The following is an 11,564-nucleotide window of genomic DNA, read 5'->3' as shown; positions in this document are numbered from 1 at the left end:
ACTCATTCTCCATCTAGCTTTGTTCCCTTGCTGGTGAGGAGTTGTGATCCCTTGGAGGAGGAGAGGCATTCTGGTTTTGGGTGTTTTCATCCTTTTTGCACTGGTTTCTTCCCATCTTTGTGGATTTATCTACCTGTGGTCTTTGTAGTTGGTGACTTTCAGATGAGGTCTCTGAGTGGACGTCCTTTTTGTTGATGTTGAAGTTATTTCTTTCTGTTTTTCAGTTTTCCTTCTAACAGGCCCTCTGCTATAGGACTGCTGGAGGTCCACTCCAGACCCTGCTTCCCTGGGGATCACCTGCAGCGGCTGCAGAACATTAAGGGTTGCTTCCAATTTCTTCTTCTGTTATCTTCATCCCAGAAGGATACCCGCCAGATGTCAGCTTGAGCTCTCCTTTATGAGGTGTCTCTTTGGATATACAGGAGTCAGGGAGCTGCTTGAGGAGACAGTCTGTTCCTTATAGGAGCTCAAATGCTGTGCTGGGAGCTCCGTTCTTCCATTCAGAGCTGCTGAGCAGGTATGTTTAAGTCTGCTGCAGCAGAACTCATAACTGCCTTTTTTTCCCCAGGTGCTCTCTCCTGGGAAGGTGGGCCTTTATTTATAAGTTCCTGATGTGCTGCTGCCTTTTTTCAGAGATGCCCTGCCCAGCAAGAGGTAACCTAGGCACAGTCTACCATCAGAGGTGTTGCTGAGCTGCTGTGGGCTCTGCCCAGCTGCTGTGTGAACTTCCTTGCAGTTTTGTTTATAGAGGTATAGTTAGAACTGCCTTGGTAATGGCAGTCTGCCTCAGTAATGGCCAACTGCCTCTGTAATGGCAGACTGCCTCAGTAATGGCAGACTGCCTCAGTAATGGCAGACTGCCTCGGTAATGGCGGACTGCCTAGGTAATGGCGGACTGCCTCAGTAATGGCAGATTGCCTTGGTAATGGCGGACTGCCTCAGTAATGGTGGACTGCCTCGCTAATGGCTGACGCCCTTCCCCCCACAGAGCTGGACCGTTCCAGGTCCAGCAGTGCTTGCTGCAAAACTCTCAGTCCTGAGCGTTTCAGATTGCTGGTCTTTGTGGGGGTGGAACCCCCCCGAGCCAGATCACCTGGCTCCCTGTTTCAGTTCCCTTTTTATCAGTTGAATGGGTGGCTCTGTCTCCCAGGTGTTCCAGGCGCCAGTTGAAACGGCTGCCCAGATTTGTGTGTGAGTTTTTGTATGGAGACTCACTGCGCCGGCTGAAACAGCCGTGCTCGAAACTCGTGGCACTTTTCAGCCCCGGAATCTCCTGGTCTGTGGGCAGTAAAAACTCATTTGGAAATGCTGTGATCATTCACCCTCTGCTTTGTTCTTGCTGGGAACTGGACTCCAGAGCTGTTCCTATTTGGCCATCTTGGATCTTCTCTCAGAATTCACTTCTTCATTGAGCATGACCTCACCCAGAACCTCCAGGGCACCGTGCACAATCATGAGGCGGGGACAGAGCGGGCAGCTGCACACACCAGGCCTTGACCTTGACCTTCTGGGTCAGCAAGGGGAGGGAAAACAGACATGAACAAAGTTCCTTCCGAAGGCGTGGAGCCCTGTGAAGAAAGTAAAAGGGGGTGACAAGGAAGGAGGACGTGCCAAGAGGGACAGTCACAGAAGACTTCTCTGAGAGGCGACATTGGAACTGAGACACGAAAGTTCCAAAGAAGAAGATGTCCCAAACCCTGGGAACAGAGAAACCCAGGAAGAGGCACCGCCAGGGCAGGACCTGAATTCAGAAGGAAACCGGACATGTAGAAGCTCTGAGAAATGGCCAGGGCAGATTCACAAGAGTGGCTGAGAGGAGAAGGATGGGTCCAATATTCAGTAAGTGTCAGAATCAAGTAAGGCAACGAGATAAGGGAAGGAAACACATCACGGGTAGATATGGACCCTTGTAAAACAGAAAGACACAGACAGGAGCAGAAGAGGTGTGAGGAAGGAGCACAGAAAGATGAGACAGGCCAGGGCAGATCCTGTGTGGGTACCAATGGCAGGAAGACAGGAAGAGATGGGCAGAGCCGTATTACATGTGGGTATGAATGACAGAAAGACAGTAAGCTATGGGCAGAGGCAGAACATGTGTGGGTATGAATGTCAGGAAGACAGACATGGGCAGAGCAAACCTTGCATTGGTGTGAGTGTCAGTAATACCACAAGGCACAGGCCGGGTGCGGTGGCTCATGCCTGTAATCCCAGCACTTTGGAAGGATGAGGAGGGCAGATCACTTGAGGTCAGGAGTTTGACACCAGCCTGCAACACGGCAAAACCCCAACCCTGCTAAAAATACAAAAATTAGCCGAGCGCGGTGGCGCCCACATGTAGTCCCAGCTACTCAGGAGGCTCTGAGACAGGAGGATTGCTTGAACACAGGAGGCAGAGGTTGCAGTGAGCTGAGATCCCACCACTGCACTCCAGCCTGGGTGACCAGAGCAAGACTCTGACTGAAAGAAAAAGAAACTTCAGTGCCTTTTGTTCACGTGACTTTAGCAATCTTTTGAAAATAAAGACAGCTTTTAAAATTATTGGTTAACCAGGTGTGGTGGCTCATGCCTGTAATCCCAACACTTTGAGAGACAGAGGCAGGCAGATCATTTGAGGTCAGGAGTTTAAGACCAGCCTGACCAATATGGTGAAACCTCATCTCTACTAAAAATAGAAAAAAATTAGCTGGATGTGGTGGCGCAGCCCTGTAATCTCAGCTACTTAGGAGGCTGAGGCTGGAAGATTGCTTGAACACAGGAGGTGGAGGTTGCAGTGAGCCGAGATTAAAAAAAAAAGTTACTAAGAGTTAACACTGTAATATGTAATTGAGACTACTGGAAAAACAGTTTTACATACAAGGTATATAAACAAACTATAATATTTCTTTGATAAAAGATTAGAAGGTGGTGTGGGAATATGGCTTTTGTTAAAGGGAATGTAGTTTTGCCTAGTTCAGAGGGTTTTAAAGATTGTGTAAACCTAAAAGAGTAACAAGACAAAACTGATGGTTTAAGCAAGGTGAAAAGGATGTGAGAAGCAGCAGATGGCAAACCCACACTCATGACTCCTCCCTGAGGGTGCTATTGACACAGGCGGGACTGGGGAGGGGTAGAGTGGCAAAAAGAGGACAGGAAAAGACTCAGGGACAATGAGCAGGAGATGGCTGTGGCTTGGAAGTGAAGACATTAGCTGACGGTTGGATATACGGGCCAGGAACACAGAGGAGAAAGTTCCGGAAAGCAGCTGTGCCTAGAAAGGTGGTGGCAGTGATTGACTTTGTTGTCAGTGCCTCAGAGGGTCTCATTAACTTCCAGCTTTATGCCCCGGACCATAGCCTGTACTGTGCTTTCTGTCACCCAGAGGGTTCTTGGTAGCATAGTAGGTACTCAATTTTGTGAACGTTCTATGGAGTCCTGAAAAGGCTATGTTCCCTGTTTGAATTTGATGTCTATTAATAATGCCTTTACAATGATATCAATATCTGCCACTTAATTTTGCATACATCTGTCAAAGACTGAGAACAAAGTCTTTCATTCCTGTGCCTTTCTATTAAATTATCCATAAGGTCCATCTGGTTCTGGTTTCTACTTTTGATTACGTGTAATCGATCATACACAAGTTCATGATCTGCACTTGAATCTCTTACCAGGTAGCCAGCCCTGAGGCATTGACTGCTTGTTGCCTCTAATTCTCCCTCGTCTGGATCAGTATTATTACGGTGCCACTTCCTGCTTCCTTGCTGATCAGTTTCTGTCCAGTCCTTTATTTAAGAGATGATGCAGAGAAAATCAGAGAGTGAAGGTAAGCAAAACGAAGAGAACATGGCCAGAATCCCAGCTGCCCCTCCACACCCACTATAAACAGCTTCATGTGTATCTTCCAAATGTCTTCTAAACGTGTAAACACGTCTGGGTATAAACAACACGGTGAGATCCCCTAGAGAAGAAATGCTGCAAATCTGCTTGTGACCTGCTTTGATCAACATATCGTGTATCTTTCCACGTGAATAACTTTCCCCTGTGTCACTTTTTCATGACTGCATGGGTGTAACAGAATTTCAACCGTTCCCCCGTTGTGGACTGGTTTATGAGCTGTCCTTTCTTTCTTTCTTTCTTTCCTTCCTTCCTTCCTTCCTTCCTTCCTTCCTTCTTTCTTTCTTTCTTTCTTTCTTTCTTTCTTTCTTGAGACAGAGTCTCACTCAGTCACCAGGCACCAGGCTGGAGTGCAATGGCGCGAACTCAGCTCACTGCAACCTCCGCCTTCCGGGTTCAAGCAATTCTCCTGCCTCAGCCTCCCGAGGAGCTGGGACTACAGGCACGCGCCACCACGCCCAGCTAATTTTTTTGTATTTTTAGTAGAGACGGGGTTCCACCATGTTGGCCAGGATGGTCTCGATCTCCTGACCTCATGATCCAACCGCCTCAGCCTCCCAAAGTGCTGAGATTACAGGCGTGAGCCACCACGCCCGGCCTACGAGCTGTCATTTCTAACAATGTTGTGATAAACAGGCTTGCTAATACCTTACTCTTTGAGCACATGGTTACGTTTGCAGGATACATTGGAAGTAGAGAAATTACTAAGTCAATAGGTGTGTGCCTTTTTCAGGCTTTTTCTGTGTGATGCCTAACTGCCTTCTGGACATGTTACGCCAAATTCATGTACCATTAGCATGAGTATTTGACATTGGTTTGACTTTTGCTAAATTTTGTTTCAACTTTTAGATTCAGGGAGTACACGTGCAGGTTTGTTACCTGGGTATATTGTGTGACAATGAGGTTTGGGGTACGAATGATCCTGTCACCCAGGTAGTGAGCATAGCACCCAGGTAGTGAGCATAGCACCCAACAGTGAGTGTTTCAACCTTTGCTCTCCTCCCTCCCTCCCGCATCTAGTAGTCCCCACTTTTTCATTGCTGTCATCTTTATGTCCATCAGTACCCAATATTTATCTCCCACTTGTAAGTGAGAACACGCAGTATTTGGTTTTCTGTTCCTACATTAATTCACTTAGGATTATGGCCTCCATGACTTTGCTAAATTTATAAAAGGTGGAGAATCACACACACCACACCGTTTTACTTCGTGTTTCTTTAATCACTGGTGAAGCTCAATATTTTTCATGTGTGGTATCAGCCCACAAGTTGACCTGCAGTGGTCCCTGCCCCCTGATAGCCCCGTTCCTGTGTAATCCACCCCAAAGTGAATCAGGGATGGTCTGTGGGCCAACAGAACATCCCAGAAGTCATCATGTGTCTCTTATGACCCTAAGCTTAAAAAGACAGTATTTGTTTCCTATAATTCGTATGTTCCTTGTTGCTGAACCTGTGCTCAGTTTTGTGAAAGGTCCGCAGATACCTCTGCCTCTCTCCTGGATCACTTCTGCCTCCCATCCGCTGGAGTCTTGGGAGCCTTTTACTGGAGGGAATAGGTGGCTGGGGTGGGCAGCTCCATGAGAATGGAGGCCTTCTGCCCACAGCCACAGAGGAGCCGAGGGCTCCAGTCAACGTGTGTGGATGACCAACCATCCCAGGACTGTGGGGTGAGCCGGGGCACAAGTCTCTCAGCGCTAACTCCAGGGATGAGTTATAGTCATCCTACATGTGAGTGAGCCACCTGGGAAGCAGAGCCCCATCCTAGTCAAGCCGAGATGACTGCAGTTCCAGCCGACAGCGTGTGTATGACCTGTAAGACCCTGGGGCAGAACCACGCAACTGAGCAGTGCCCAGATTTCTGATCTTCAGACCCTGCATGAAATCATGAGTGTTTGTTGTTTTAAGCTGCTAAGTTTGGGGGTAATTTTGTTCCACATAAATAATACATTATGTTTTTAAAACATTTTATAAGGTTTAATATGTGATAACGGTGATGACTTTACCCTTTGGGAAAAGATGGGTTATTCAGTAAATGGTGTAGGAACAATTGATTTAACCGGGGGTAAAAGATAAAGGTTTTCAATCAAATCATCACCAGATGTACAGAGGACACTTGAACAGAAAGTAACACACCTACTAGAAGAGGGGCAGGTGTGTCTTGACAGAAGCTCGCTACTGCTCAGGTTCTTTGAACTTCAACATACACCTCCCTTGACCCGTGTCCATCATCCTTCCGGTCTTGGTGGAAACAACGCCTTCTCCACAAGCCCTGTACAATCTTCTCGGCCAGGTAGAGGCTGCCTGGTGGATCTCTCACGGCTACGCCACCTGCCGCATTTTGCCACCACACCTGGCTAATTTTTGTATTTTTAGTAGAGACTGGGTTTCACCATGTTGGCCAAGCTGTTCTAGAATTCCTGACCTCAAGTGATCTGCCCGCCTCAGTCTCCCAAAGTGCTGGGATTATAGGCGTGAGCCACCACGCCTGGTCCAGTTTGCATATTATAATCAATGGTGAGTGACAGCTTAATAGGTAGCATTTTCCTTCACTATTTGGTAAACAGTGGTGCATCTTACAATCAAAGGGGTCTTAGATTTGATGAAATATACTTGTATTTAAACTAGATAATATAAAGGCCACTTTCTGTGGGAGTTTTACTCTTCTTTCTGAATAGTGGACCACCTCTACAGGACAGATAGGCTGAAGAAGGTGGACAAGTCCAAGTCTGGCTGGGAACACATGAGCCATTCTAAATCTTCAGAATGGAAGTGGTTTAATACAGAATCAGAAGCTTATATGGCTGCTGGAAGGTGGAGGCTAAGGTGAGGAAGTTTCTAGAAATCCAGGAGTGCAACAGTTGCAGGGAAGTTCCCCTGCCCCCAGTGGTCTCAGCTGCCTGCACAAGTGAAGTAGGTGAGCTTCAAGATGATATCCAGAGGCTGCTGGCAAACCCCACATCTGTGCCTCCTGCTGATGCTCAAAAGCCTGTCCCATGCAGTCACCAGAAGGAAGCAGCTTCTCCTCACCTTCCTCCTTCCAAAATCAGGACACAGCCCCTCTTGTGGCAGAATGTTAAGAACCCACGTCTACCGGCAAAGGAGTGTGGCAAGTGTCGCGTTCGGGCTTTATGTCTCTAAGGACAGGGAGGAACCGAGAAGGGCTGGGATGGTGGCAAGTACCAACAATGTCCAGCACTTCAGACACATCAGTGAATCTGTACGTTAACTGCAGAAAAGCTTAATCTCTCTCTCTTCTTACGTGAATATTAAAGGAAGGTGTAAGATATGCGTCCCGCTCCCAATGGACAGACTTCTGCCCCCATGGAATATGTGCAACCACCCCACCCTTGACATCAGTGCACTTGAGCCTCCAAGGCCAGCCAAAGCCAGGTGGAGGAATGAGGCCAAAGGAGGAACAGGGCGTGGCAAGGCCAAAACCCTGCCCTGGCTGCCCTGTTGTCCCTGAGGGATTATTTCCAGAAATGAATGTGCTTAAGTGCTTTGGTTCTATGGCAGAACAGGACACATCATTACTGTTGCATAAGGACACATCACTTATGGGCACAAGCGCCCTGATGTCCTCCTTTTCATGAATGCTGGTCTATCTGTTATGTTCTAGGCAGCTCGAGGGGAGGAGCTAGGTCCCTTATTTCTTAAAGATCTCCCCTCAATGCTGATAGCATCCCTAAGGCCAGAAAGATGATCCCATAACACTAGAGTTGCCTCAATTAGAGCAGGGGGAGTGGCCAAGCTCAACTTGAGCACGTGCTAACTATGGAGTGTGGCTCTCAAGGTTCAGTCGCATCAACCTGCTGACAAAATAGGGCAAACAGCCAAGAGACAGGAAGGACTGTCCACCACATATTCCAATGGTGGGCTCTCACTTGCACGTCCTCTCAAACCTAGAGCTTTCCCACGTTGCCTGGATCAGCCTCAGGGCGCTTCGTGAGCAAGCCCCAGCATCAAGCTATAGCCCCAGAAATTTTAACCTACTTCCTTTACTCAGCCAACTGCAAGGACAATGCCTCCTGCAGCTTGAAAAAGCAGTGCTTTTCCTCCCAATTACACTGTCACTACTCACAGTATTTACTTTTGAATATCACAGAAGGGCATGGTGTTTCTGTGCCTACAGAGGGAGGCCTTGGTTTAAAAGTTTGGGAACTCCCACTCTAGAACATGTACTGTAAGACATTTCAACGATGAGAAATCACACAGACGAAAGACCAAAGCAAATTCTAGGTGTGCCTGGAAGGTCTTAGGGCTCCAGGTGCAGAATTCTGTGGGCTACAGAGCAGAAAAGGATGAAATGAGAGGCAAAGCCAGAGGAAGATCATTTAAAATTCACAGGAAGTACCGTGATATGGCTTATTAGTCTCTGGACTAAAAATTTACAAGCCAGATAGGAGAAAAAAAGGGGCCCCAAATCACTCAAGTCTCAAATCAACACCCCCGTTCCGGCCACTGAGCATCAGCCCTGGAGCCTCGGTAAGGACCCCATTGTCTCCAGTGAATCACAGGACATGCTGCTGGGGAGCAAGAACAGTGAGGGGTTCTGGGTTCCTCAGCTGGAGCCGCAGCACCCGGAGCGGGGGTCAGGGGTCAGATAAGTGAGAGGCTACGCAACTGGAACCCCAGTCCTCCAAGGGCATCCTGCCGGGACAACTGGGCCATCTGGAGGCAGAGAGCCAACAGCAGGTGCATCCAGGAGGCAGCCTCTGGCCCCCAGTGGTAAAAGAGCAGCCGGAGTTGCCAGCCAGGCGTACAGACTCAGATGGGATGAGATATCTCGGGGCACTGGCATTTCCTAGCACACTCGCATCACTGATGATATCATAAGTAATAAAGGCTCTGACCACAGATATAGCTCATCGACTGAACTTCTTACAGCCCCCCTGGGGTCTCACTGGAGACCCCTGTAAGAAATCAGCCCTTGGCTCTAAGGCATCTGTTTACAGGTAGAATCTGGGCAGGTTTTAAAACTCAAGTATTTGGACATGGAAAGCCACAAGCTTACTAGAGTGACTGTTTCAGTTCCAACAAATTCATACATTAATGTAATGTGGTAATGATAAATAAAATTACATCGAGGCTTTAAATGAATCGTTGAGATTTAACTTTATTAATATTTTAAAATATGAAAACTGTAAAACGTTATTTATGTAAACACCTGAGGACTGTTCAAGTGGGTACAGCATCTTCATACAAACAATTTGAAAGAAGACCAAGTTTAAGTAAGAATCTTATGACATATAAAGAATATAGATGAAGTTATTCTTTAAATAGTTGCATTCATGTCTAAAGTACATTTGGTTTTCTAAAAAGAAAATGTACATTCTTGCCCCTGGTGAATATTTTATTGGCATTTACAACAAATGGCTAATACTTTATAACTGATTCTCATAGCTTATAAACATTACATCAAAGTTACACAAAGTAGTAACAATAAACATATAGCACCATTTCCTCTTCAAAGTTCTAACTTATAAAATTAAGCCCCAAACAAGGCCGGGCGCGGTGGCTCATGCCTGTAACCCCAGCATTTCTAGAGGCTGAGGCAGGCGGATCACCTCAGGTCAGGAGTTCAAGACTAGCCTGACCAACATGGAGAAACCCCATCTCTACTCAAAACACAAAATTAGCCGGGCGTGGTGGCACATGGTTGTTAATCTCAGCTACTCAGGAGGCTGAGGCAGAAGAATCGCTTGAACCCGGGAGGTGGAGGTTGTGGTGAGCCGAGATAGTGCCATTGCACACCAGCCTGGGCAACAAGAGTGACACTCCATCTCAAAAAATAAAACCCCAAACAATAAGTCAGAACTAATATATCTTTCAACGTGTAGCAGAATAAATGGCTCAGAACTAAGCAAATTAGAAACATTGCATAGGACAGAGAACTTCCCTGTATGGAAACCAATCTACGGACTACTTCATATCCCCTGAAGAGTAAGCTGAGAGGTACTGGTGATAGCAAACGATGGACATATATTTTTTACGAAATCAAAACATCTAACTATATATATAAGTTAATCGTTACCTCTGTGGCAGTGCAAAGTGCCAGATTAAATTCAAGAAAAAAATATTTAATTGCGTGTAAACCTACAGGTATAAAACAATATATAAATATGGTAAAGTACCATATGAGGAATAAACACATATAATAAAATATATATCTTCAAAAAATTTGGACATGGGTATCTTCACATAGAGATGTAAGAAAAGAATGCCTAGCTAAATGTACAAGCTTAGTGAAAATATGGAAAGTTTTAAAATAATAGGTATTTCACTGAAAAACTTTAATCCGACTCCATCCAAACCACCCCCGTAGTATAAATATCTCCTGCATAAAATGACAATTCTATCGTATAATTTAAAATTTTTATCAAAAACTGGTAAGAACACTTTATGAAAGCTTATAAGCTTGCTTTTTTCCTTTATGATCAAATACAACATATAGAGAAATAATAAAAGGAAAATAATTTATATGGCTATTCCCTTTCTAGATACACTGATAGAACATGAACAGAACACTGCAGAGTATCACACGAAATATTTGAGAAAAGATGATATTTATAGCTGCACCTTTAAATTCTCTGGTGAGGAAAAATTCTCATGGATTTAATTATAGAAGTTGTCAGTCCCTGATATTTTCCCCTTTGGGATTTAGCTGTTTTGGTTCTAGATATAAAGATTAACCAAAATCAAAGGTTTTTCTCTGTTAACTACATTAAGTATATTTGGAAACTGTACAATGAAAATGTAAAAAGACATAAAGAACTGCCAATTTGAATGTGTTAATACTAACACATTAAATGCTTTTTAAAGAAGTAGAGTAGGGGAGTGGCGGCTGTGCCTCCCAAGGCTGGCTGGTGACTCCAGGAAAAAAAAAAGTTGACTGAACTGTTGAAATAAAGTTCTGCAATTCTAATAAAACATTTTATAGGAACTGTCTACAAAACAAAAACTGCTAAGAGAAATACTTTTAAATTAAAATGTTAACAGTACACCTGAGAATTATATCCAATCTAAACTTGTACATTTTTTTAATTGTATTTTCCTTCTTTAAGTTTTTCAATGTAGTAACACAGCTTTAATGCTGGCCCCAGCTTCAGGCCCATGTACTTCATCATCATATCACTCTTAAGTAGGAACAGAGCCTTCCCATCAATTTCCTACAGACAGAAGGAAATCATAATCATTAATAATGCTTTCATATCAAGTTATTTATACATAGGAACACGTAAAATAGAGCAACTGTACACCCCAGATATATATTTTCTGAATCTGCTTTATTTCCCGAAAACTATCAAAAATATTATTTATATAGTGAAGCATCATTTGATGATTTATGAATTTAGTTAAAATCTTAAGAAAAAGAAAATTTAACCTTGTATCTTCAAAAAATGTCTCAAGTATCAAACAATCTGATTTTAAGTACTGTGTGTTAAATAAAATACTACCTATATTTATGATAAAGGCCCAAAAATTATGAATGGTAGAAATGAATTTCAGACAGTCAGTAACTTTCTGAGAAGGGCCAGGAATATGTCAATATCAATGCAAACTGTAAATGTGCTATACAGTGTTGTCATTATGTTGAAAGCTAATCAGCTGGTTGTCTGAAGCTGGTTAGAAGCTAAAACTAATTACTGATTTTCTTGCAACAGTGAAAAGGGTACCTCAGATAATAGATGAGTA

At 44.6% G+C, this 11,564-nt stretch overlaps 1 protein-coding gene across 7 annotated transcripts in view; it reads right to left on the bottom strand.

Annotated features, from left to right (window-relative positions):
• Nucleotides 1-8,965: 8,965 nt before the first annotated feature.
• The window catches only part of SCML2 (Scm polycomb group protein like 2), a 116,238-nt gene continuing 113,639 nt past the window's right edge, over nucleotides 8,966-11,564 (bottom strand). For all 7 annotated transcript variants that reach the window (XM_012434245.3, XM_012434259.3, XM_012434238.3 and 4 more), the window contains exon 15: nucleotides 8,966-11,038. In XM_012434245.3, coding sequence (XP_012289668.1) covers nucleotides 10,910-11,038 — 129 coding nt within the window. In that variant the 3' untranslated portion in view covers nucleotides 8,966-10,909. The remainder of the gene's footprint in view (nucleotides 11,039-11,564) is intronic.

Source organism: Aotus nancymaae, unplaced genomic scaffold (assembly GCF_030222135.1).
Source record: "Aotus nancymaae isolate 86718 unplaced genomic scaffold, 86718_ANA_hifiasm-v0.15.2.pri h1tg000058l, whole genome shotgun sequence".
Lineage (NCBI taxonomy): Eukaryota > Metazoa > Chordata > Mammalia > Primates > Aotidae > Aotus > Aotus nancymaae.
This window is presented reverse-complemented; position numbering and strand designations above follow the sequence as displayed.